Source organism: Thermobia domestica, chromosome 14, assembly GCF_964235325.1.
Source record: "Thermobia domestica chromosome 14, izTheDome1.hap1.1, whole genome shotgun sequence".
In the NCBI taxonomy this organism is placed as follows: Eukaryota; Metazoa; Arthropoda; class Insecta; order Zygentoma; family Lepismatidae; genus Thermobia; species Thermobia domestica.
The window spans coordinates 72,908,687-72,936,277 of record NC_137467.1 but is presented as its reverse complement, the minus strand read 5'-3'; the positions used below and the strand labels follow the sequence as shown (position 1 = coordinate 72,936,277).

Genomic DNA, 27,591 nt, shown 5'->3' with positions numbered 1-27,591 from the left:
GAGATTTCCTAGAAATCAGAAAGACGTTCTGATTTTTTTTTTATCTTGCAACATTGTTTATTAGGTGTTTATCGTGTTAATCTGTGTTTTCCGTCCTTCCGGTATTGAAAGAAGAAACGTGGAAAATCGTGGAGCTGTAGCGTGTTAAAATGAGGTGAGTATAATCCTTTAAAATATTATGTTATAATTGAAATCTAGAGTTGTACAAGATTAAAATGTAATGTTAAGGAATCAATAAGTAAGAGTTATTATTATTGAAACTAATTAAAAGTATGGAAGCAAAATGATGTAGCATGGGAATCCACATTGTGGTGGTGTCTTGTACAAGTTCGTGTTTCTATTAGTAAGAACATAATCTCAGTTAAATAAAAGTTTACGTTATTAGTTAGAGTCTAGTTATGCGTATTTAGAATCTAGCTCTAGATTTTCTGAAAATTTACAGTGTGAAAGAATATTTTCTAACGCATTCACAGTTACCATACATCTAAAATCATAATGTGTCATTTTTTAATTCTTTGTAATAAAACTGCTTATCCTATACACATTAGAACAAGGTACATTTTATGGGTATCATATATCCCAGTGATCTTAAATAGCGGCAGACGTCCGCCAGCTCCATCCGTTTTGTCACATATCATTTCCACTCAGGCTTCCACATGGTGGTTGAGGTAAAATTTCATATGAACATGCCTACTAAGATGGATTGTGAGCTACTAAGGCGTTAGGAGATGACTAAAGAAAGTCATTGCCACGTTTTTTTTAAAAAATGCATTTGTGTATATTCGTAATTAGGCAGCATAAGTTGATTGGTGGAACCGAGTAGTATTTACGTAGTGCTTTGAGGTGTTAGAAATAAAATTTATGTAAATTACCTTTAAGCGTCTTATTCTAATATAATTACACTTAGCAGTAATAATATTAGGATGAACTTTACAATGCACGCTCCAGCTGGTATACTCATTCAGAAACAAACACAAAAAAAAAAAAAAAAAAAAACACACCAGTAATGTTAAGAAAATGGATCAAAACTTACTATATGGATTCGTAGTATAGTAGTAAAAACGGGTTAGGAACCCCTCAGGGATTTGGTTAGGTTCTATTCTCGACATGAAATGGGCAAATTAAATATTTACAATCTATGGATACGTATAGTAAAACAAGTGTACTTCTCCGCGAAATAGTCCATCCGCCTCCACATACAGTGCCGCTTATAACATCAAAAACAACCAACAAACACAACCACTTTAACTTTTACTATAAATTCTCTTACCTGGCTTTCACTCATTCTTCCTCACAAACTTAGATAAATTCTCCAATTGACCCAGTAAATTTCCTAAAATTGGTCCGGCGATACAGCAGTGAACCCAATTTATTTCAACCAGAAAGTTAAATCCGAATTTGATTTAACTGGAAAATAAAGTTGAAAACAGTAACAATTCGGCAAGCTTTTACTTTATTTCTTTCAGTGAACCAGTTCCGATGGAATCCACTCGGTTAGAAATCGTGGTTTGGACCTTGTTTCCATAATTATTTCAGGGCTCATAGCGAGTCACTTTTTAAACTAAAGGTTGCTTTTTTGTTTCCATAATTATTTCAGGGCTCATAGCGAGCCGCTTTTTAAACTAAAGGTTACTTTTTTTCAAGTTGGCCACTAAGTTTTTTTTTCTTCAAATTTGTCACTAAAAGTTACTTTTTTGGGAGGTAGAATGACTTTTTCGTTTGATTTATGTTTTGCATTGGGAGTTTTCTAAGAAAAATATAAATGGGGGGGGGGGGGGAAGCAGAAACTTGTTACTCGTTACTCTTCTGAAAGCTTCAGTACTTGCTGTCACATATGAAACGGTCAGCTTTATTCCCACTTCAGCTTTTATTTTTTCTAAAGCACAGTGAATGGTTGGTGGATGCTCTCAAGGCCTTCTGTGTCTATTCTTTCTTCTATCATAATGGTCTTTTAGTTTTCTCTCGTAATAGTTAACGTTCTTCTCAACGTTGTATGTGTAATTCATGTTTGCCTTGTATTACGATATGCTTTTTGTATGTTCTTCCTAAGAGTAGGTGATGAATTTAAATATTTCATGGCTTTGAGAACTCTGTACTAAGTTCAATACAATGTCTGGGAAGAAGAAATTCGGAAATAGGCCAGAACTGGTTCCACTTACTCAGCTTCTTACATCTGCTAAGTCTGCCTACTGTAACTATGAAGCATACGTAGAAAACGTTAGAAAGAATGCTCAAAAAGAAGAAAAGATGAAACAAAATAACAGAGGTGATGGAGAAACAGAAGAAAAAAGGGGCATGATGAGATTTTGGTCACTTTTCAACTATTTACAAGAGACCAGACCACTATGAGTTCTGTTATTTTAATTTTACTTGTTTGAAATGCTCATAAATTAGAACCATGCAGAACGGTATATAAAATAATGGGGGGAAATTACAGCACTAATCAGCCACATCTCCCCACTACTTACTAAAAATAATATAAAATTTACCTTTTTCCGTGTGCTTGTTTATCATAAGTGAAAGGAGATAATAAAATGCAACTTACCACAACCCCCATTGATAATGTTAATTTAAAACAGAAAATATGAACCTAAAGAATTTTCAGTGTTGCAAGAATAAAAACTTCCCCAAAATTTAAGGCAGCGACTAGAGGAACGAGCTCAACTTCATTTGGTTACTATGTTTTGGTTTTCCGTGAACAACTTTTTGGTAATGGTTTACAGCAGCTATTTTTCATCTCCCGTGCACGTGGATACTTCTTACTGTTGTACTACCTACAGAAATGATTCCATATCATGTTACATGTGGTAACAGAACACACAGCAATCCCAGATCATGTAGTAATCACACACCGACATGGGGTGTGAATACAGCGTGATCTCGGTTTGTGTGTTCTGTTACAACTTGTACATCAAATAGAATCAGAAGGCAGTACAACAGTAAGAAGTATCCACGTGCAAGGGACATGCGATATGGATTTAATTCCCCCCACAGTCATACATTAAGTACAAGGGCAAATTTCAGGAATGCAACGAAAAAGAGAATAAGGACCAGGAAGCATTCATTTTTACATACCTCAAATGGTTGGAGGGTATATTCGAGCAACCAACAGAAAGTTCTGAAACCGCGTTGCGAAGGAATACTTTATTATTATTATTTTTCTCTCAAGAAAGGAGGCCAGATGTCTAATGAAATGGTCTCTCTTGTTTGAAGTTGACGAGAACAAATAACAATGTAAAAGGAAGAGGAAGCAAATAACGCTGAGGATCTACATTGATAGTGCTTCTCCAGCATTTTCCTAGTGGAAAAGAGGAAAGGACTCTAAAACTCTTACTTGTTAGATAAGACTGTTGGCCACCGAACGTAAACGTGGCTTGTGCGAACACGCCTCCACCTCCCTCCATCTTGTCTTCAAATCTTTATTATTTCATTTTCAACAAATCTTTAATTTGCTATTAATGTTCAAAATAGAAATTCAAAAAACTTCCCAGCAGTTCTTGTGTTTATGTAGATGAGAATGGGGCGTTCAGCCTGTTTGCATTACACCTTGTCTCCGTTTAGGTGTGAATTTACTTTAAATTGTTATTGTAAATGTGTGACTGGGCTGAATATCAAATGCAGATCTCTTGGGGCACCTACCGGTACCTTGTCACTAATCTGCCAAGTCCGTTCCCTCATATGAGCACCAGCTTCAAGAGTTGAGGGTGTATAGCTGTTCAGAGTGGGCTAACAAGTGTAGTTATCGGTAAAAATCACAATATAGGTACATAGTAAAAATCACAATTTACGACATATAAAGTAAGCTAGGCTCTGAAAACTAAGCGCGAATCAAGATATATATACATTTCCTACACTTCTATCTTTATCTCACCTCATTTATCTGTATATTTTCTATCTCTATCTTATTTATTCATCTAAATTAAATAGTTCAATACGTTTGTGGCATTTGTTGCCTAACCTCGTCATGGATTGATTTTTCGCTTGTTCACGATTCTTGTACTTCTGATCTAATTTTTGTATTATATAAGAAAGCTAGGGAATGAAGGAATCAGACGAACTGTTAATAATTTTCTTAATGTTAATTAAAACATATTGATTTACTATTAATTTTTGTATTTTTTAAAAAAGTTAATAATTACATACTTATGAATATTAAAATTCGTTTTCTTTCGTATTACGTTTGCCAAACTCTTAAGTCCAATAAAGAACTCCAATAAAAGATTTCCTTGCACTCGAGTTGAGGGAAGTGGCCCCGCGTAGCGTAATCACTGATGCTCTCGCCTTCGAGCGGTCCCGGGTTGGATTTCCGGTGGGGGCACTCGGTCGAAAAAGTGTAACACGCTCTTTCAGGCCAGCCACCCTGTATGAGGTTTTCGTGGGTTTCCTCATTTACCTAATTGATATGCCCAGGCCGCTTCCTTCTTTCCCTTTCCCCGAATAGTGCTATTCCTCAAACGTGACGGGCTAGATGGCCTTAGATGCCGAGAGCTCAGAAATCTAAAAATCCTAAATCCTAATCGAGTTGAGGGAAAGATGTTAATACAGGGTGTCTAAGACATTGAGTTTAGGAACCGTATTTCTGGTATCACTTTTTATTATTAACATCATCATTCCAATATAAAAATTAAAACTTCGCACACTTTTTTTTTTCGTCCCATTGTAAGCATTTAATCTGCATTTAAGAAAGTGGCGAAAGGAAAAAAAGAACGATTTCAAAGTGAAAAATAATAGTTAAGTGTACATTTAGCCACTAGAAATGTGTTTGACATTCACACTTATTGCATAGCCACAGTAGTACCGTCAAATGGGGCTACTTTGTAATGAAAAAAAAAAAAAAACACACTTTCTTAAATATTTTGTGAACAACATGTTGTAAACCCAATTTTGTATTTTTAAAACCATGGCACAAAAGAGTATTATCACTTTGTATGATAACCATTGTTGTCAGATAATGTCTTCATCTAGAAGAAAATGAAATATGCGTGTTCAAAGGGCAAGGTTCTAGATTACTGGTCCCCCTTCCCATTCAGCAGTAATACATGCAGAAAACGTGCCCTGCGGGGCTCTAACCCGCCTTTACTCGCTAACGCTCGCTCGGCAATACTGTGTAAATTAAATGTATAAACTTTAGTGCATTAAGAAACCAACCAAGCTAGTAACCTACATGGGGGACCAGTAATCTAGAACCTTCCCTGTTCAAAGTAGCCCCATAAATGGGGCTACTTTGAACGTAATGTTAATTGTTCTAATAAAATTCTACCTATAAGTTGTATGATATTCTTTGATATTGAGTTGAAAAGAGGCAAGTTTTATGGACATTTTGATATATATTACATAGTTGTGCGATTTTCCTAACGGGCTACAGAAAATATTTTTAAAATGTACTTACCCAATATTTTCCAAAAGTTGATGTCGATCGTAGCACTATTGCAACATTAATATTTAAAACTTTAAAAGGTCTCTTTTGTAATAGAAGGGCCATATGTTCATATGAATCTAATAGGTAAGTTTTTAAACACTTTTTTTTTTTTTTTTTTTTTTTTTTTTTTTTTTTTTTTGTACAATGAAAAAGCACTATTTACACTATATACAATTGCAACATGCTTGAAATTATTGCAAATTGAGACCTTCAAAAGAGATGCCATCAAACTTAAGAAGCCCTCGATTAGTAAGAGTGGGCTCTGGTAGCACCTGAACAATGTCTTCTGTACAAACCACATCGCTGTCTTCATTTTCGGGCCAATGGAATGTCATACTAGTTCCCGTTTTATTAATGCGCCCAAACTATACTTTCCAATCGCAGCTCTCTCTTTGATTTGCCCAACATAATGCCGTTTGCCTTTCTTTAGAACATACTGTACTATTACCCACGAACTGATTTTTAGGTCATCCATGTGTTCTATTTCAGATTCTGAAATCCCAAATGATGCATCCATTGCTACTGGTGCTCGGAATGTCTTCGCAATCTTCATCGGAAGAAGAATCATCTGATATTTGTTTGGAAGTGGTTTTGCGTTTTGTAGAGCCTGTTTTTCGGTTTTTAGTATTGCGATTGAGCATGTCTTCACGGCAATCCTCAGGTGAAACGCTGCAGCCAGCTGATATGTTGAGTTTTTTTTCTTGGACGAAGTTGCCTTTGGAGTATTGCGAGTATCTTGTAAATGACCAATGATAACATTATTCATTGCGTTTTTCTTTCTCGGAGAAATTACTCGTTTTGCAGTAGTTGGAGTACTGGTAACTAATGATGTGCTGCTTGTTGCTGTACAGGGTTGGCAAAAACCATGGTTTTTATGGTTTAAATGATTTGCTCTATATATTCATATCATATATGGACAGAAATGTTTGTTTCGCCTTGATGTTATTATGCAACAACCGGGTTATGCTGGAAGGGGTCACATAAGCTTAAAGCGGAATAAAGACCGCTTCTCGAGTTACATCTGAGAGAAATTGTTCTCCATTTGAACTCAGAACCAGGACTAATTGGCCACAAATGCGATACGTCTGCCGACTCACTTACGAAGGAATCCTGATAAAAAATACGATGTACTGATCTTTACCTGCTTCTTAATATAACCTGTCAAGAGTCATTTCAGAAGGACAAAAAGATAAACAGTTGCACAAGTGAAACCATTACACAGAATTACATATGAACAATTTCAAAGTACTACGGAATACAGAAGAACTAATTTAGTTCAAGTTAGTTAACAACGACTTTTATTGGTCCAAATTAAAGAAATACACCGACTTAATCTGCATATCAATAAGAAAAGTGAATAAAGATACGAATTATTTGAGTCCACTTTGGCTCAAACTCATTTATACATAAATAGATACCAAAGATACTTATTTCACTAAATGCCTCTCGTGGGGTCTGTATGACCCCCCCCCCCACACACACACACAAAAAGTACGGCATTTTCGATGTATTTTATCAATAGTAAACATTGAAACGAAACAATATTTAGAATTTTTCTTCGATTGCAATTACATAATAATAACTACAAAAAAATCACAAAATAAACATTTATAAACTTGTAAAAAAAAAAGTTGCTTTTGTAGTGTAATCTTTTTGAGTAATGAATGGGGAATTTAGGTCTGAATATAATACGAATAATATACGGGAGTGAAACGTGATAACCCACAAATGTGTGTTCATCAAGATTTTACAAACACTTACACTTTTACGAACATTTTTTGTTTTTTGGTTTAAACCAGTTGGTTTTTTTGAAAAAACCAGCTGGTTTAAACCAGCCAACCCTGTTGCTGTACCTTCAACAGATGTTGATACCGGTACCGGAATGGCTTCTTCACTTAGGATTCTAGGGAAATGTTTAAGAACCTGTTCTGCATCCAGAGGTCTAATACCACATGCAGCAAATCCAGATCATATGTTATTTTTAAGCTTAGACTGTAAAGCCTCCATAAGCTTAGAAAGAAGTTTAGGGAAAACCTCTTTTGGAAGACTGTCGAATTTCCTTCCTGGTCCTAGGCTCCATTCTTCTAAAACTGGCCGCCACGCCTTTTTCATTGGACCATATACAGCTACATCGAGAGGCTGTGTAAGATGCGTGGTGTTAGCAGGTAAACATATAAATTTGATATAACTCTCTTTGCATTTTTGAAGAATGTCGACGGAAAAATGTGAAGAGAGATTATCCCCGATGACTACTTTTGGACCGGGAGGTAGCTTGTTTGACCATGGAATCACAATCGAAGTAAACCAATCCCTAAAGGTTACGGCATCAAACCAACCACTTTTTGTCCGATTGTATCGACAACCTTTAGGTCCGCCTTCTGTCCATGTACTCCAGAGTGCTTCAGATTTGTACACAGGGTGGATTGATTTAAATCAGTCTGATTTAAATCACGATTTAAATCAAGATTTAAATCACTTGATTTTTTTAATAAAAATCGTTGATTTAAATCGAATTCCTAAATAAATTAATTTAAAATGAAGATAAGTAAAATCCCGTTTCTGTTCTGTTATTTCGATTATGGAAGTTAATAATCATAATACAATGAGACTCAAATGTACAGTATAGTATGAAAACAAGTGTCATGCAGAGGATGATTAGGGAAAATCCCGTTTTGAACAGGTAACGGAGCAATCCTTCTTTCTTCTTTTCGTAACATTGGGTTTGGGTTTTAAAATCGTTAACTATTTCAACGGGGAAATCACCATTGACATTTAAGACGAAAATTCTTTTTTGTGCTTGTCTGTTTGTTTGTCCTCAGATAATAGGGCGTATTTAGAGGGGTCCTATCCCCTCTCCAATTTTTTTGTTAATTTTATAACTTTAGGCGAAATTTATGTATTTCATGCCGCAAGCTGGTTCTGAGTTTTTAAAAATAGGCCCCTGCCAAATATCAGTAACTTTTGTGAAAAAAAAGTGTCTTTTTGATAAACGTTGCTGTACTTTTTCCTTAATGCTTGACGTTTTAAATTATATCACCTATTTTTAGGTGATATGGTAGAATCTTAATTATTCGATTAAAAAAGTACCAATAAGGCATTTTACTTCGTTTTCTGTAAGGCTGGAGGCATTTTAGAACAAGTTACATATGCTTTCACGCAGGGTTGGCTGGTTTAAACCATGCAAAAAACGAAAAATGTTTGTAAAAGTGTAAGTTTTCGTAAAATCTTCAACACACACATTAGTGGGTTATCGCATGTCACTCCCGCATATTATTCCTATTATATTCAAATTTAAATTCCCCATTCATTACTCAAAGAAATTAGCCCTATACTACAAAAGCAACTTTTTTGTAAGGTTATGAATGTTTCTTTTGTGGTTTTTTAAATAGTTTGTTATTATTGTTATGCAATTGCAATCAAAGGAAAATTCTAAATATTGTATCGTTTTAGTAATGTTTACTATTGATAATATACAACAAAATATCGTACTTTGGGGAAGGGGGTCATACAAATCCCCCGAGAGGCATTTACTGAAATCAGAAATATTTTTGGTATCTATTTATGTATAAATGGGTCAGAGCCAAAGTCGACTCAAATAATTCTTATTTTTATTCACTTTTCTTACTGATATGAAAATTACGTCGTTGTATTTCTTTAACTTGGACTAATCAAAGTCGTAGTGAACTAATTTGGACTAAATTAGTTCTGTACTCTGCAGTATTTTGAAACTGTCCATATGTAATTCTGTATAATGGTTTCAATTGTGCAACTGTTTATCTTTTTGTTCTTCTGAAATGACTCTTGACAATTAGACAATTATATTAAAAGTATCTAAAGATCAGTACAACGTATCAGGAGTCCTTCGTGAGTGAGTCGGCAGACGTATTTGCATTTGTGGCCAATTAGTCCAGTTTTCAAATTCAAATGGAGGACAATTTGTTTCGGATGTAAGAGACGAGAAACGGTTTGGACTCCGCTTTAAGCTTATGTGATCCGTTCCAGCACAACCCGGTTGTTGCATAATAACACCAAAGTGAAACAAACTTATTTTTGTTCATATGTGATATAAATGCATAGAGTAAATTATTTAATTAAAAAAAACTGGTTTAAACCAAAAAACCAGGTTTAAACAAAAAAAACTGATTTTTTGGTTTGTTTTTTTTCAATAAAAACCATGGTTTTTGCCTACCCTGCAACGCCTTTCTGCGTTGAGGCATAGTGTGTGATGTGATAAATTTAAAAATATATTTTTTGTTATGGGTATTATTATTATTATTATTATTATTATTATTATTATTATTATTATTATTATTATTATTATTATTTGGCGGGTTACATTTTGCATTCAGAAGACTGAAACTTTGCACACTCGTTCAGTGCACCCCTTTATAATTTTCAGATGTTTTCAGATCTCTACGTGGAAACAGCGGGGTCCAGAGGGGCAAAAATGTTTAAAAAAGGATATTTTTAACAAAATAGCTTTTTTTCGTGATTTTCCCGTCTCAGATGAAGACATATGAATTGTACCGTTTGAAAGGCTGTTCTATTCTGAAGAAAATGATGTACATACTATGCTCCTAGGATAAATAGGGATGTCTCAGGAAACTGTTACCTGAGATCCTGTTTTATACGGGAATCTGGGGTATTTGGGGAATATTATTTTTCACGGGCTTACTTTTGCACCTACAAGATTGAAATTTTGCACATTTACTCAGTGCACCCCTCAGTATTTTTCAGATTTGTTTCAGATCTCCGTCTTAAAACAGGGGAAGGGGTCCACAGAGGTAAAATTTTAAAAAAGACATTTTTTAACAGAAAATTCCTTTTTTCGTGATTTACCCGCCCCAGATACATGATGGAGACATTTGAAGGGTACTGTTTGAAAATTTGTTTTATTTTGAAGAGAATAATGTACAAATCATGATCTTAGAATAAATAGGGATGTCTGAGGAAATTTTTATATTAAATCCGGGTCATCTGGGGCATTGTGGGAATGTTCTTAGCTCATTGTTAAATAGTTTCCTCACTCTTACTACTCAAAAGAGAAGCTTGAAATTTTGTACACACATTTAGTACACCCCTTAGCATTTCCCAGTTGATTTTGAGATCCGTGCTGTAACACAGAGGTATTTAGAGGGGACCAAATTAAAAAAAAAAAAAAAAGTTTTAAAAATGCCGATTACTCTCAAAATTTCCCGCTTCAGGGACATAAGGAAATGTGAATGTTACCGTTTCAAAAGCTGTTTATTCTAAAGAGAGTGATGTATGTACCATGATCCCAGGATAAATAGGGATGTTGATGTAGCTGCTTGACTGAAAGTCTATAATTTACCTTTAAAAAAAGCCATAATTTAAAAGGGTTAAGAAACATTGTTTGGGATTGATATAGGTTAACGATTGGGGATAATTCAAAATTCAACCCCAATACTTTCAGTTAAATGGCATAATTAGCATTTAATACTAATTCCTAACGCTTTATCTTCAATTCGCGACTTGTATTATACCAGGAGAAAGATTTGATTTAAATCAAAAAAATCGATTTAAATCAAAAAAATCAACAAAAATGATTTTTATTAAAAAAATCATGATTTTTTTCCACCCTGTTTGTACACCACGTACGGAGGAAGGCACATAACATTATCAGTGACCACAAACATCAAGGAGAAAGATGTTTTAGTTGAGTTCAATATTCTCTCTGGCCGTTTTGTTTTAGCTTTAAATATTAATTTTCTATTTTTCGGATCATTCACTAAATTTGTTTCATCATAGTTCAAAATATGTTCTTCAGGAACATCTATCAACTGTTCTTTTAAGTCAGAGAAATACCCTTGAATTTCCTCTCCAGTCGTTTTAGCTCGGTTTTGTTTGATATTTTGACACATCCTTTGTCGTAATACACTCCTGTTCCTTTTCAGGAACGTCAAAGCCCAGTCTCTTCCTGGAAAATTCTTTGAATCTGCTAATACCCCTTGCATCGAGATAGGCTTTTACAAGTGATCGCAGTTGCATCGTACTTTGGGGAAATCCCCATTCACTCAATAGGGATACACTGTCGACAATTAAGATCTCATCTTCTGATAGTTATCGGATGTTCTGGCTTGTGCCTATTTATTTCAACTTCCGGCTCTGGTTCATGTTCAGGTACATTTTCAGGATTGCCTCGGTTAGAATTATCAGCATCAAACTGTGCTGAACTTTTCACTGATTTGTATTGACGTGCATATTTCACTTAAGTCCCAATACTGATTTTGTACTGTTTGGTGGCATCTCGGAATTTTAGCTCACCATTTGCAACTAATTTCACAGGTTCTTTCAAATGTTCAACTGTGCAATTGCGATAGGTACGTGCACCAGGTTTCTTTTTGTATGTTCGCACCATGTTCAAAACAACAACACACAAACACAATCCACGAAGTAGTAATAAGTAACGTTCTTTGTAAGCGGCAGTTTTCTACTTTCTTAATTATGCTCCACTATTACTGGCAGTATACTGGTATGCTGTGTCAAAAGCTGTTTTCTTACCACTTTCGTAGATACTTTACAGGACTTCGGTCACAGGAACCACTGAAACAGAAACAATAATACAGCTACCATCACAAACGTTCCAGCGATTAGGTTCATTACAAGTATGTTCATTGAAACCCCACCAAAATCAGCTGTTCATAGTAACCCCATTTCTTACCTAAAACGACATGAGATTTTCAAAAATTCACCAAAATTTAAATATAGATTCGACAGCAATAGAGTCTACTGGAATCGATAGATAATGGATGAGATTTTATCAGTAATACTGATTTAGTCAGTTAATGTTTTAAACCCGAGTTCCAGAGAGACAATTTTCTGGTCGACGAAAAATTAGAAAAAACATCTCTTCATATTATTATTATTATTTTCTCATACATCATTGTTAGTAAAGTTTATAGATTTGTCATGGTTGAATTCAGAACATTCCAAACTACTACTTGCAATATTCAAATGAGCCGCAAATGACTTTTCAGGACATGAAAATTTTGATTGAAACATTTTCCCAGTTTTGTTCAAAGAAGCCCCCATGGTCATAGTAGCCCCATTTGAATCGAGTTGAGGGAAAGATGTTAATACAGGATGTCTAAGACATTGAGTTTAGGAACCGTATTTCTGGTATCACTTTTTATTATTATTCCAATATAAAAATCAAAACTTGACACTTTTTTTCGTCCCATTGTAAGCATTTAATCTGCATTTAAGAAAGTGGCGAAAGGAAAAAAAGAACGATTTCAAAGTGAAAAATAATAGTTAAGTGTACATTTAGCCACTAGAAATGTGTTTGACATTCACACTTATTGCATAACTACAGTAGTAGGCCTGCTTTAAGTTTTTTAATGGAATAGGCTCACTATGTATGTAATGCAGTCAATCATATCTAGTGTGGTCTACTTACCTTTGGTTTGAAAAGTTATCAAATAAAAAACACACTTACCTTTGGTTGAAACTAAATTTACAGAATTTAATTGTTAATTCAGTTTTTAGAATTTTGAAATTTCCGTATTTCTAGTATGTAAAACAAAATCTAGTATAATTCAAGGACTTACACTACAGTAGACACCTTGTGATATCTTGATTCGAACGTAGTACTCAGCGCCTAACATAATGACTTTTTAATTTAACTCGCGCCCAAACGTCACGTACCGGGCAGCAGATCATTATTCACACAATCCCAGCAAACGCACCCCAAAAAAAAAAAAAAAAAACAGCATAACCTTAGGCGTCAATGTGGACTTTGCTGCAGGCTGTAGAGCAGCTTCTTGCTTCGACCATAATCTTTTGCACACTTTCGTATTGTAGTAGATCCACTTCTAAACACTCGTGATTATTTTTCAGTAGAGATTCGCAGATAGAAATTCGATCAAGTAAATGTTTTTGAGAGATCATGTGGCACCCAGATATCGAACTTTTTGTAGCTACCTTTCTCCAAATGGTTTAGCATAGCACTGTTCGGTAATGGATGTTTAGGTCCAGTTTGCCCTCTCATTTTACACATACCATCTGCCCAGTTCAATGCCTTTCTGCTATTTCTATGCTATTTGTGGCACAGAGTTTGCCTTCATACACCACCAACAGCCCTGCTCTGCAGCCTCTACCTGACTCTGCCAATCCAGGCATGAGCTGTTAATGCGTACCTTCAGTTATGATGCAGATTCGCTCATTTTGCTGAATCGTAAAACCACATACTGGGATCCTGAATGAGTATAAAGTTACCACATTATTACCAAATTATTTTCCAATATTTAATGCTTGTGATGACAAAAGTAAGGTTCCTCAGTTGTATTTTCCTTTCCAAACAAATGGGTGCTAGGTAACCAAAGCATAATCTGTTGTATAATTCACATTTTCATGTAGGAACACTTCGTACCTTTAATACCTTTGATCTATTTATTGTTTAGTTTCTCATTTGGGAACTTGGCAGAAATTTTATCTTTCGTTACAATGTATATGGATCATGGCAAAACATAACTATTGTAACTTTCAAATGCAGCACTTTTTTTTTTTTTTTTTTTTTTTTTTTCATACCCACCGTAAACAAATGACGAAAGTTTAACCTATCCTTTGAAAGTTCCATATATGGCTAATTTTATTTTACTCCACCGAAGAGAAATTGTCGGAAATACGTTATGCTTGATCGAGACATCAAACGGAGTTATGTCAAATCAGTAAAAAGTTCAATTGTATCTGATATTTTTGGTATCATGTATTGTTCAGAATATTTAATTAGCTCTGAAACTCGTTATTTTAAATAGAATTTACAGTGCAATTAATACTAAGTATTTAGCATTTGGAACAGTTTATTTATTTATTTACTTATTTATTTTTCAGTGTATAAGAATTGTAACGTTGTTGGTGTTGAAAGTCACTATTAATGTGTAATTTTTTAAATTTATTTTCAGTTCGAAAGTATCAAAAGAGACCTTGTATGAGTGTGTGAACGCTGTTCTACAGCATTCTCAAGAAAAGAAGAGAGGTTTCCTGGAGACGGTGGAACTGCAGATTGGATTGAAGAACTATGATCCCCAAAAGGATAAGCGATTCTCGGGCACAGTCAAGTATGTTGTCACCTGACACTTAAGTCGTTAGGTCTCAGTAAGACGATTTTTCAGGTTCATTTTACATAGTACATTATTTGAAGATGACCACGCTAAATGAATTGCTGTTCACATTGGGTCTGATTTTGTAGATACTGGAGCTATGGTGGTTGTGATTTTAACAATCTCCGAAACGCATGAGGCCTAACGGCTTTTTCTCATGTCAGGGAGCTTGGTACCTATCCAAGCGGACCTGCACCCAGGGTCTTAAAATAACTGGGGAGGTAGTTTACTACCGTTAGTTTGTAGTTCCGGTATTGCCTTGTGGTAAGTTAATTCGTTCTACCAGGTGTTGGCAGTTGTAGAATATAGTTAAGTTGTTGTCAAGTTATGATGTAGATGATCACCTTTCCAAAGTTCAGTGAGCAATTTGATTTAAACTACTTGCTGAAGAAAACAATACGTTCAGTGAAAAAAAATTAACATGTAATAGTTTCGCTAACTATCCACTTGGCTTCATAAGACACGTTGGAAGTAGTGTCTGAAGCCAAGTGGATAGTTGGGCCTAACTGTGACACGTTAATAATTTTTACACTAAGCGTATTCTTCGGTTCAGTGAGCAGTTTAAATCAAATTTAAGTCTATTAAAAGCGAAGTTTGTACAATGGAAAATGTTACAGTGAGCAGTTTTGTGCTCTGACCGTATTTCTCGCAGAAAAGCGGGAGCAAAATATGCGTTTGGAAGAGGTTAAGCGATTTTCAGCACTTTGAAAACTGCAGTAATTTGGAGATAAATCTTCAACAGTAGGCATGGGAAAAGTGTGCATCGTCATATGCTTGCTTAAATTGTTAGGTTTATGGTAGAAACGAATATCCTCTCTGCAGATCATTAAATTAACATTGTAATAAGTAGTAAGGTTATTTGGGTATCTTAGTTCTGTATAGTGTTGTATTTTCGGCTTGTTTTTTACTTTGACTCGGACAGTGACTGCAACCGATTCTTCTGACTCGGTTCCCGGAGTAATGAAGGAATAACATTGAAGTTGCTCCATCCGATCGTGACGTAATGTCACGTGGTATCATGGGGATAAAGGTGAAAAAAAAAACGAGCTCTGAGGGGCTTCTAAACCCCTTCACTCACTCAGCTGTGTTTCTTATCGTAAGAAAGTAAATCACTTTTTTAATCAATGAAGTTGTGTGAGAAAAGTGGACCATATACCACATGACAGCACCAAAGGCACAAACAGTCCTCGAAAGTGACTGACCCTATAGGAACTGATTGAAGTCACTGTCCGAGTCAAAGTAAAATCTTGCCAAACAGCGAGACGTCAAAGTGAAGTATTCTTTATGGCCCAAAAGTAGGTATACACCCGTGCATTAATCAAGTATAACATTCTAGCTTATAGGGTTACTTGCTTCGGCTGTTCCGAGCTTAAGATACAACTAAAAAGACATTAAAAACAAACAATAAACTAAATCTACCTAATGGATAACGATAAGAAATGCTATAAAAACAATTGAGTTGATCAATACGGAACTGTATAATAATTTTTGGACCACCCTGTATATTTTTTAATGATAGTGGTTTTCCGAAGAAATTGATAAATCTTAGCTCCTTGCAGTGCGTCTGTGGTTTGAACACAATTCTTATGTAAATTTCCTTGTTAGTTTGAAATTATACCGATCAATACATTTTAAAACTTCCTTGATGTAAGTCACTGGCGGGGTCGCAAACAATACGTAGTAGCCGATATCAATATCACGTGTTGTGTCCAATTGCACTGCACATCCTCCAATGGGGAACAGTGGCGGGTCTTGTAAATCAGCTCTCTTGAAGGCAAGATAGTGTAGTTGGGAACGACTTAGACTGAGAGAATGGATCTTACACGTTAACAGTAGGTTCCTATAAGATCATAATTCATTAGGACGAAACTAAACTCCTATTTTGCCCCTGTAACGTTTGATAATCTAAGCTGGCAGATGTCTCATAACACGAGTCTGACGCGTATGTTACCATTACTGGCAAATTGGACTTCCCATAAACATGACTGTCTGCCACTCAGCTTTGTGGCAAGTGTTCTCACCTCATCGTAGCGTGATGTTTTTCTGGTTCTGGATGAATGGAAGCTGATCCAAAAGCACGCGTACGCCATTGACGCTGTATGATTCGTCATGGACACTGGCCCAGTGCAATGCTTCCATATGGTCGCGATTCAAGAAACAGGCTTCCCGTAAACCCGACCTTGTCTCTTTCCAGCGGAGTTTTTGCTGTCGACGAGGCTTAGTCCCATTTGTCTGTGCACCAAGTGAATGCACTCGCAACCAACTAAAACCACTATGCATCAACAGAAAGCGTTTGGTAGACTTCTTGAGGTATCGTATTTAAGAATTGCTGTTACCTGATAAGGTGTTTAATGCAAGGTGTATTTGCAAGCGTGGAAACGTAGATATGGAAAATTGACAACCGTGAACGCGAAATCACACATTTTTACCATTATTCTTGCATTTGACATTGTACCGTCGGATTATTTGCCCTATTCGTTACGGGGACGAGGTTACGAACCGTGGATTTGTCTCGTACTGCACGACATATTAGGTTGAGATTCCACTGGGCTTTACCACACTCGAGTCAAAATGTTTTGCCCGAGCATTTAACAGGCTATTCCTGCTGATAGACTATTTTTAAGCAGTTTGGTTCGTCAGAACTCTTATTGATCAAAATTACACAGATAATTTCTTGGAGCCGATACTCGAACAGAAAGTGGTAGGAATTAACCATTTCCGGTTTTAACGTTGATTGCTGCAAAAACTGTACTAGATAAAGCTGTTTCCTGTAGTGGATTAAGCGTCCTAAAAACACATCATCGTCTCCAATTTTAACTCTGCTAAAGCTGGAAGTGGTAGAAATCCATTACAACTTCCAGTTTGAGCAAAAACTAGATAGCGAGGAGCACTTTTTCGGAATCAATTTAGCGTTCTAAGAATCTCTTTTAACCGTCTTCTCAAATCAGAAGTAACAGAAATCAACACTTAGGTTTTAACGTTGATCGCCATAGAAGAAAAGCCGTAACAGATAGGGAGAAGCGGTGTTCTGTAATCATTTAAGCGCCACAAGAATGTATTCCATTTCCACTGTAATCTCCGTACTGAAATCAGAAGTGGCAGGAATCAACCACTTTCGGTTTTAATGTTGATTATTTTAATAAAAACTAAGAGTGAAAAGCACTTTCCTACAGTCAGTTAAGCTTCTGAAGAATATATTCTATTTACTCTTAATTTCTCGACTAAAACCCTAAATGGTGGTAAATAGCGAGCGGGAAGCGGTTTTCTGCATTCGATTATGGGAAAGCGTTGCAAAAATATTAATCTCCTTAAACTAGAACGGAGAGAGCAACCAGTTCCAGTTTCAACGATGATAGTCATCGCTATATAGAGTAAAAAACATAAGAGAATATATTTCGATTAAATCTCTACTAAAACCAGAAGTGGCAGAAATCCATTGCAACTTTTCCATATTGATCTACGTAGAGCAAAGACGTTAAGAAACAGTAATGAGCTATTTTATGAAATAGATTCAGGGTTCTAAGAATTAATACCATCTTCTCTCTCGACTCCCTATTCAAGCACTTCCTATTTAACGTTTATCGTGATCGTTATAGTGGGAAAACGGTAACAGGTAGCGAGAACGATTTCCAAGAATACATTTGATTTCCATTAAGTCTCTACTAAAACCGGAAGTTGCAAAAATCCACTACAACTTTTCTTTATTTATCTATGTACAGCAAAGACGCTAAAAAGTAGCAATGAACGGTTTTATGAAATGGGTTTAGCGTCATAAGAATAGATAGTTTTCTTTCTTAACCCTCTATTCAAGCACTGTCTATTTAACATTGAACGTGATTGTTATATAGAGTGAAAACGGTAACGAATAGCGAGAAGTCGTTTTCTGCAATTAATTAAGCGTTCCAGGAATATATTCTATCTCCACTGTAATCTCTCTACAAAACCACAAGTGATGATTCTTTACTACCTCTTCCAGTTTCAATAATAGAGAAAATATCACTGCTTCACGTGCTGTACACGTAATACATATTAGCTAAAGCATGGTAACTCCAGTAGAGCGTTGACCTCTAGTTGAATGATCCGTCGTTCGATCCCAGGTAGAGAGTTTGTGATAAACATCATCCGTAGTATTTCATTATTGTTCCCTTTAGCTCAGTGCTTCCCAACTTTCCGTGACTGACGTCACACTCCTGAAGGATACAGGTGTTGGCTGATCATGTCTCAGGATTCATAACACAAAAATCGTTGTATAAAATCTTGATCTTCCGGACACCATTTATATATATATATATATATATATATATATATATATATATATATATATATATATATAAAAATTTCGCGACCCATCTATGGGTTTGTACAGTACAGTGGTTATGGAAGTCTTCTTAAGACTATAGGGCGTGATCGTCAGTGTTCTATGATTTTCCAAATAAATCTTTCTTGGTTATCAAATCAAATGGTAATCTCTGTAACAAATCAAATAGTTTTGTCCCTATCATTCCTACTAAACTCCTAGCGTGTCAGTCAATTGTTATAGGGATGAAATCTTAACTTTTTTGGGTGCCTGATATATTGCAGTAAAAAGTCTCCTTTGTGTATCCTAATAAATTTAGAAGCTGATTTGATTAACCGCTGGAAACTCTTCAGATATCCTCCCTTATCATAAATTAATTTTGTAAACTTCACTTCGCACGTCCAGAATTGTTGGCCATATTTTCTGCAATTTGAACATAATAGTATAGGCGTACGAATCCTTATCACCTACCTCGTGACTGTATGGTTAATGTAAGCGCCTTCGTTGCGGGAGGTTCAGGTTCGTTTCACAGTGTGGTTTATATGGTTCGACTCATATCGTAATTCAAGTCCACGTTTTATATAGTCGTGCTGAAAGGGACGGTAACTTTAAACCAACCAAGGCATCACCTATATTTTGCGCAGTAAATAAATATTTAATGTATGAGTTCGTATGTTCATGCTGAAAGAGTTGTCCAAATTTTGACTATTTTTCAAGTAGAAACAAAGATCATAGTTTGATTTCTTTGGCGAAGGACTAGGAAATTTACCCAACAAAAATAGTTAAGGGTTTCGGAGATAATAGTGAAACATGTGAATGACGAACAGCGATGTGACGTGAAAGGTGTCCTGTTACATAGAGGTCATGCCGTAATTGTATGCAGTATATAGTAATGTAAATATAGGCTAGTTTCGAAATACTGTTGATTGTTCGGATTACTGGGAAGTGAGGGGAATATCTACCTCTGTAAAGAAGCAAAAGTATCGCTGAGAGTTGTTTATATGGTCTGTAAAATATATTGCAGGCACAGTAAATTAAAATTAACCTTGTACCCCAAAATAATACTATATTTAATTTTGGTGGTTAAGAAATATTCCCCACCTGAATTAATAATAAAGAATAAGAATAGCAGCGGGAGAACAAGCGTTGGTGATTCCGTAGAGGGTCGACATCAATTATTGTAATGTAATATTATTTTGGGATACAAGGTTAATTCCTAATTTTAATTTAGTAACGTAAGCTATAGTGTCCACTAGCAAAAAACGGGTGTAATTTTCTCCTGTATAAATTACATCCATTGACCGAACTAAAAGTAAAAGAAAGCATGCGGCATTATTATTAAATAATGAAAATGTAATGTAGACAAAAAAAAATAAGTAGATAAATAAAATTTTTAAAATCAGCTTACGAGTGTTTGCTTCACCAGATCATTAGCTGATGGACATTTTGTGGGAAAGGGGTTTTATGTAATATACTGTATCACATTGATTTTCAAATTGTGGAAAATATTTTCTGTGCTAATACATAAACCTTAGAATAATTCTACCCTTTATGAAGAGGTTACTAAAACGTTTCGGGGGAAACAATTCTTGTCCGTTAAATGAGGTTTCACTGTATCTATCACGATATCTGATTCCCCGTTGTAGGTTCAGTGATTTGACCATCAGTCATCGCCTTAAGCTTTAAAAAGTTTAAGTAGTATCTCAGTATAACATCTATTCATCGGTGGTAAATCGTATAGGGAACCTAGTGATACAACTCAATGAAGACATTTGCAGTCGTCGCCAGGCTAAATTTTCTGTGTTGCTCTCGAAAATAGTATACTAATTTTGTTGTTTGAAATTCCAAGTGGAAACCAATATCCTAAGATGCTCAATGATGCAATGCATGTATTATCTGAAAAGGCTTGATAGAATACTGCTCTAGTTACCCTGAGAGCATCAGGTTTGTAACGTAGTGGATAACATTTCAAGGGAGTTTTATAGTGTTACTGACGCAGGAGTATTTGAAATCATATTTCTTCTGTGGTTGACAAAATATTAAACAGTGCTGTAAAGTACAAGAGAAAACTACAGTTCGTTTGATTTTTCAGGCTAAAACACATCCCTAGACCCAAGATGAGTGTCTGTATACTCGGCGACCAGCAGCATTGTGACCAGGCCAAGGATAACAATATCCCATACTTGGATGTAGAGGCTCTGAAGAAAATGAACAAAAACAAGAAACTCGTGAAGAAGCTTGGTAAGTTAATTATGATCTGCTGTAAAGTATGAAGGTATTTGAAAGTGCACATTAGCTTTAACGCAAATTTTCTTTTGTTCACTTTTTTTTCGTTCGTTCGTTCGTTTACGTACGAATAATTATCAATCTAATCCTAATTTAAATTAATATCGTGACCACAAATGGCTGAACTTGATATGTTAAATTTTAATATTAAGTGTTAAATGTTAATTAGTGACTGGAACTTTAAATGCGATGTTAGCTACGGACTGGAAAGATTACAGGAAACAAGAATTATCAAAGTATGTATAAATTTGTGAGGTGATCTATCAGGGTTGGCTGATTTAAACCAAAAAAACGGAAAATGTTCGTCAAAGTGTAAGTGTTCGTAAAATCGTAATGAATACACATTTGTGGATTATCACGTTTCACTCCCGTATATTAATCGTATTATATTCAGACCTAAATTCTCCATTCATTACTCAGATTATACTACAGAAGCAACTTTTTTTATATAAATTTATGAATGTTTCTTTTGTGAGTTTTTTAGTTTGTTATTGTTATGCAATTGCAATCAAAGGAAAATTCTAAATATTGTTTCATTTTAATAATGTTTATTGTTGATAAAATACATCGAAATATCCTTTTGGGGGGGGGGTCATACAAACCCCACGAGAGGTATTTATTGAAATCAGAAGTATCTGGTATTTATGTATAAATGGATCAGAGCCAAAGTAGACTCAATGAATTCGTACCTTTATTCACTTTTCGTACTGATATGCAAATTAAGTCGTCGTATTTCTTTAACTTGGACTAAATTAGTTCTTCTGTACTCTGCAGTATTTTGAAATTGTCCATATGTAATTCTGTATAATGGTTTCACTTGTGCAACTGTTTATCTTTTTGTCCTTAAATGATTTTTGACAATTATATTAACAAGTAGGCCTATGTAAAGATCAGTACAACGTATTTTTATCAGGAGTCCTTCGTGAGTGCGTCGGCAGATGTATTTGTATCCAGTTAGTCCCGGTTTCGAGTTAAAGTGGAGGACAATTTCTCTCGGATGTACGCCGAGAAGCGGTTTGGATTCCGCTTTAAGCTTATGTGACCCCTTCCAGGATAACCTGGTTGTCGTATATTAACAACAAGGCGAAACAAACTTATTTTTGTCCATATGTGATATAAATACATAGAGCAAATTTAAACCCCCCCCAAAAAAAACCTGGTTTAAACCTCCCCCCTTTAAAGTTTTTGTTTTCTCAATAAAAACCCTGGTTTTTGCCAACTCTGATCTATATACACGTTTGTTTGGCTCGATTAACAGAAAGTCGACTGGGTAGTTTTCATCAAATTTTGAATAAACTGGGAAGTGGATACTGTAGAAGCACTTGTGTAGAAGAGACTAATGATTTCATATTATATATATATATCCAGTAGTATGTGGATGCAAGAAAGTAATTTAGCTAAGTTTTTAAAAAGATATTTGAGACGGAATATGAGATTCAAAAAGAATGCTTTTTAAAGTGGAATTCGGAAGTGTATACTGGTTTTCTGTGTCTAACAAAGTGGAATGTACTCACCAATTATCTTCAAAGAGTAAAAAAAGAATGCATAATTATACGGAGATTTGAACCCTTAATTCCGGCTTCCCGTGCCAATGCGTTAACTACGCTACATAATCCGTCGTATTTGAATTAAAGAAACAGTTGGCTAACGAGTTCTTTGTCTTTTGTTTGCAGATCTTGCTGATTATGTAACTATTATTTCCATTAAATCAGTTTGGTCTCGATATTAAGTTTTAATTACAGTTGTATTTCCAAGATGTTAATAAAAATATACACCTAAGCTTATTTTTTTAAGTTACTGAAAAGGAAATTATATAGTGACTATCATAGCGTTCAGTAATTGTAGTGATAAGTAATAAGCAAGTGTTTCTCTTCTGATGGTGGCGCGCGCGCACACACACACACGCACGCACGCAAAAATCAAAATGTAGATGCTACCAAAATATATATCTTGTCAGATGTTTACTTCAGTGTATTCAAAGTACACAGGTATCACGTTAATGTATACAACTGTTTGGTTTTATTGTATTCCAATACAGGAAATTTGAGACGTAATAAATTTAGTGGGGAAAAAAAAAAAAACAAAACAGGCTGTATTAAAAAAAAAAAAATGGGCAGCTATGGAAATCGTGCAAGCCAATTTTTATTTTCTCTTTAAACCTACCCATAAATAAGTGATCGCGATGTCACTGATCAGGGAAAGTTTAATTGTTATTGAAATTCATTGAAATCAATATCAGAATTTTCATGCGAGTCATGTGTATGCAGTATTTTATTTTATATATTATTATTTATTTATTTATTATCAGGAACTGCGTTTTTGCCTTGGAAGTTCTGTGGATATTGAACTTTGATGCTACAGTGAGTTATAGATAGGAGGATGTGTTTTGTGTAGTACAGATGCTCAGTGATGATACATGTATTATCCGAAATTTGTGAAGGATTTACATTGCTCTAGAATTACACTGAGAGCATCTTAATACATATGTGTATTGTAAGGAAGAAAAAGTCTCTTTTTGGTTTCAGTAGTGGAATATCACATCCTTTTTCATGTTCCTTAGTTTGTATAACTTGAAACAAATAATCACATTTAAATAATTTTGTTTAGCATAAAGATGGTGCAGTGGTAGAGTGCTCATCACTTGTGCGAGGGTTTCCTTGTTCGATCCCGCACACATGAACTTGTGATGGACAAATTCCTTTCTACAGGGATTTCCCACATTCTAATTTCACCAATTTCATAATTCACTGGCATTAATTACCCGTCTTCTTTTGCCTAAAATGCATTTACGTGGGACTTAAAAACAAAAATTTTCGTTTAGCTTAAAGACTGTATGTAGCCTTGTTTTGAAACTCAAATTGGAGCATTTCTTTTGAAAATTGATAAAGAAGGTGTAGGAGGCAGTATAGTAAATGTTAAATATGGCATGGAAATTATACTAAAAGACATAATAAAAAGAAAAAATTATTATATATATAGTACATTTTCATTAATTTATGCAGGTTCGAAAACTTGAAAGGATAGAAAGTGAAAAATTTACTTTCGCCAAGACAATTCATTACATATGGAGGGGGCAAAATTCAAAATTAAAAACTGAGAAGCATCCACTGGGTGTCATGTTAGAGTGCATGTTCACTTATCCATGATGGAAATTAACGAAAATTAAATTAATTCGTCGGTTATGTAAGAATCATGTGTCGAAAGATGAGTCAACATTAATTACTAGTTCAATTGTTTAGTATGTACAGTACTTATAATAAAAATCTGATCTGATCTTTTCTTTTCCAGCCAAAAAGTACGATGCGTTCTTGGCTAGCGAAGCTCTTATTAAGCAAATTCCCAGGTTGCTTGGTCCTGGTCTCAACAAGGCAGGCAAATTTCCCGGTCTTCTAACGCACCAAGAGCCGATGAATCAGAAGATAGATGAAGTGAAAGCCACCATCAAATTCCAGATGAAAAAGGTAAAGATTGGTATTCACTCGTGTTACTCGTAGGTTTTTGGTGAATACGTATAGTTGGAATATCATATTAAGTTGTAGATCCCAGAGTTTTTTAGTCATTCGATCTCGGGTCTCTGGCTTAGTATGTAAGGTGTTCTGTAGTAACACATTGGGTTATCTAAGTACAAATAAGTCTGTTCAGGAAGCGGATTGAAAAGGGTAATCGTAAGCTGGAGGCCCGGATTTGATTCCCGGTAAAGAAAACATAGGTCGGGGAATGTTTCTCTTTATTTTCATGCAAATAAGCACGTCCTTACTATTGATCCATTTGCTAAGTTCCTTCTTCAGAAACAAGAATTGCCCTTCTCTCTTCCATTATAAGTTAATGAAAGACATATCACTAAGATCCATATGCAGCTCACGACTAAGGATTCCAACAGAAACAAATGAACATGGCGGAAATATCATGCTTAACGTGTCTATTAAATTCACACATGTAGAGGAAGTAATGTAAAACCTGTTATTACTTCTACTTATTTTACTGTTTATACGGAACTCTAAACATCTAATGGCATTGAATGAAATTTAGTACTTAACCAATGTTTAATGGAATCATAAATATAATCAGTTATTTACAGGGGTCTACTGATATTGAAAATAGTGGAATTTGATTTTTAATACTGGAAATACACTGGAATTTTGATCCACATACTGGAAAAATCGTAATTTCTCAACAAACTGGTAATTTGTCGACAATACTTTTTTGTAATTGTTTTAATAGTCTTAGAAACTATTTTGTATCCATTGAGATTGTAAATTTTTCCAAAGCAAGAGTTGTATACATTTTATAATTAGACATTTAAAGTAATAGGTAGAGTGGAGGGCTGTGAGGGGAATTGGGAGGCCTTTTAAAAAATCATTGTATTAGGTACAGGAATTTTGCTGATATACTGAATATACTGGAATTTTGAAAATGAAACTCAGTAGACAGCCTGATTTAGTCTTTTCATCGAACCAACCGTGATTTTGACATGGCATCATATAAACATTGAAAGTTTTATTGCTAATAGTGGGCTAACATGGTTACTATAGTAAGACATACACATGATTGAAGTAATATAATAGTCACACGAGCAAGAATTTTCACTTAATCAGGGCTGACTAGATGTGGCATATCGGAACTCTTTTCAGACTAATAACATTGCGCATTGCTACATACAAATCTAACATTTAATAGTAGAAAAATTCGTAGCTTGCAATTCTTGGCATCATGTGTGATATTTAGTACTGTTTTTACATTTTTTAAAAGCTGTGAATTTTGTTTTCGTCAGTTCAGTATTTCAAGTAGATAATTGATACGCTGACACCACAAGGTTAACAGTGTTGCTAACCAAACATAAAGGTGTATATTTTCAAATTGCACTGTCAGGTTATTACAAATTTCATATCTAAATTTATTTTTCAGGGTTGCAAACTAGTCTCACAAACATCCAAATTTTGGTGCCCTATATAGCAGTAATAAAGCGAGTGAGACACTTTGCATTGCACATCCAAAATATTTTAGTGTTTAATGCTATGATCATATGATGGATTTCGAATGAGTACGAACAAAGTTACAAGGGATTGGAAATTTGACATTTTTGTAAAGCCTTTCGAAGAACTGCTTGAATAAGTACCCCATCCAATTGCATAGATAGTTTGTAATAAATGTGAAGATCAAATGCTGTTTACAGCAATTTGCTATTTCACTACTCTGGAGATACTGTAAAAATTGTTAGTTCGAAAAACTGTTGAAGAGTATGTAATTTCGAGAACTTGAAAGTTTCCACAAACGCCAGTTTAAGCTTTTTTAATGTCCAGAACGGTTTGATAGCAAATTGCTGTAAATTGGATTGTGATCCTATTGAAACACATCTATGCAGTTAGATGAGGTACATAGCTAACATGTTATTCGAAATAAGACTTTTGAAAAGTCAAATTTTCATTTCCATGTAACCGTAATCATTCGAAATTCATCATAGTATTGAACACTGAAGTATTTGGATCTGCATTGCCAAATGTCTCACTTGCTTTATTAATGATGTAGAGGTGAATGTTTGTGATATTGTATCGTCCTTAGTTCGATTCTTGTTTAGGGAATTGGGGACTTAGTTTTTATATTTAACATAATACTGTACAGACCACGAAAATTACATTTAGAAGTTACTATATCATACAGTTTCTCATACAGTCTAATGAAGAAACTGAAAACCTATTGATACATGCACTTCTGTAGTTACTATTAATCAAGGTCAAAAATATCCCAAGTTGAACTAGATTAGTCAGGATAGAGTATAGGGATCAAAATCAAACATCGTACATATATATTGTTATTTTGATACAGAAGATGCTGAGAAAATTCAGATTGATAGGGGATACCTTCAGTTGGGTTGTACAAAGGAGGGAAAATTTCATAAGTTATCAGAAGTTGTATGGGTTGACCAAAGAATAATTAACGAACAGATTCGACAGTTTTGCTGGTCCTCGGACTGTTTATATTCAAACACCTGCCTAGAAACGTTCATTTGAACATTAATCTGTATACGTTGGTACTAAGGAAACTAAAGAATTTAGCATAAATTCGGATAAGTTTAGCCTTTTAGTCGTTAATCCAAAATTCTTTCAATATATTTGCGGCTGCGGTTTGAGCCAATAATAAATAGTATCAAAGGTAATGCTGAGGAACGTACAAATATAAGTAACATTAGACGTAATGGGTGAATATTTTGAATGTTGAAGTAATTATTCTGTTTTATTGTAGGTGTTGTGTTTGTCGGTAGCAGTAGGCCATATTGGCATGAATCCAGATGAACTGGTCCAGAATATCCATCTGTCAATCAACTTCCTTGTGTCGCTGTTGAAGAAACATTGGCAGAATGTACGGTCGTTACACATCAAATCCACGATGGGGCCACCACAGCGATTGTACTAATTGTACTGGTGACAGTGTAAATCCTGAAAGTGTAAAATAATAAAACGTTGTCTGAA

At 35.0% G+C, this 27,591-nt stretch overlaps 1 protein-coding gene and 1 non-coding gene across 2 annotated transcripts; both read left to right on the top strand.

The window, feature by feature from the left end:
- On the top strand, positions 1-27,591 carry RpL10Ab (ribosomal protein L10Ab). The gene is made up of 5 exons (XM_081738046.1): positions 1-154; positions 14,344-14,499; positions 20,931-21,079; positions 24,413-24,585; positions 27,365-27,591. The coding sequence occupies exons 1-5, from the start codon at positions 150-152 to the stop codon at positions 27,533-27,535; spliced, it is 654 nt and encodes a 217-aa protein (XP_081594172.1). The 5' UTR covers positions 1-149; the 3' UTR covers positions 27,536-27,591.
- LOC145670772 (small nucleolar RNA SNORD45) lies at positions 23,526-23,598 on the top strand. Its single transcript, XR_014128420.1, has one exon. It is a non-coding gene; the product is annotated as a small nucleolar RNA SNORD45 (small nucleolar RNA).

Excerpts from the sequence above, each read along its gene's own strand:
- RpL10Ab (XM_081738046.1), top strand. Across the intron at positions 14,500-20,930 it reads CGATTCTCGGGCACAGTCAA|GCTAAAACACATCCCTAGAC; the intron begins GTATGTTGTCAC and ends TTGATTTTTCAG. Across the intron at positions 21,080-24,412 it reads GAAACTCGTGAAGAAGCTTG|CCAAAAAGTACGATGCGTTC; the intron begins GTAAGTTAATTA and ends TTTCTTTTCCAG.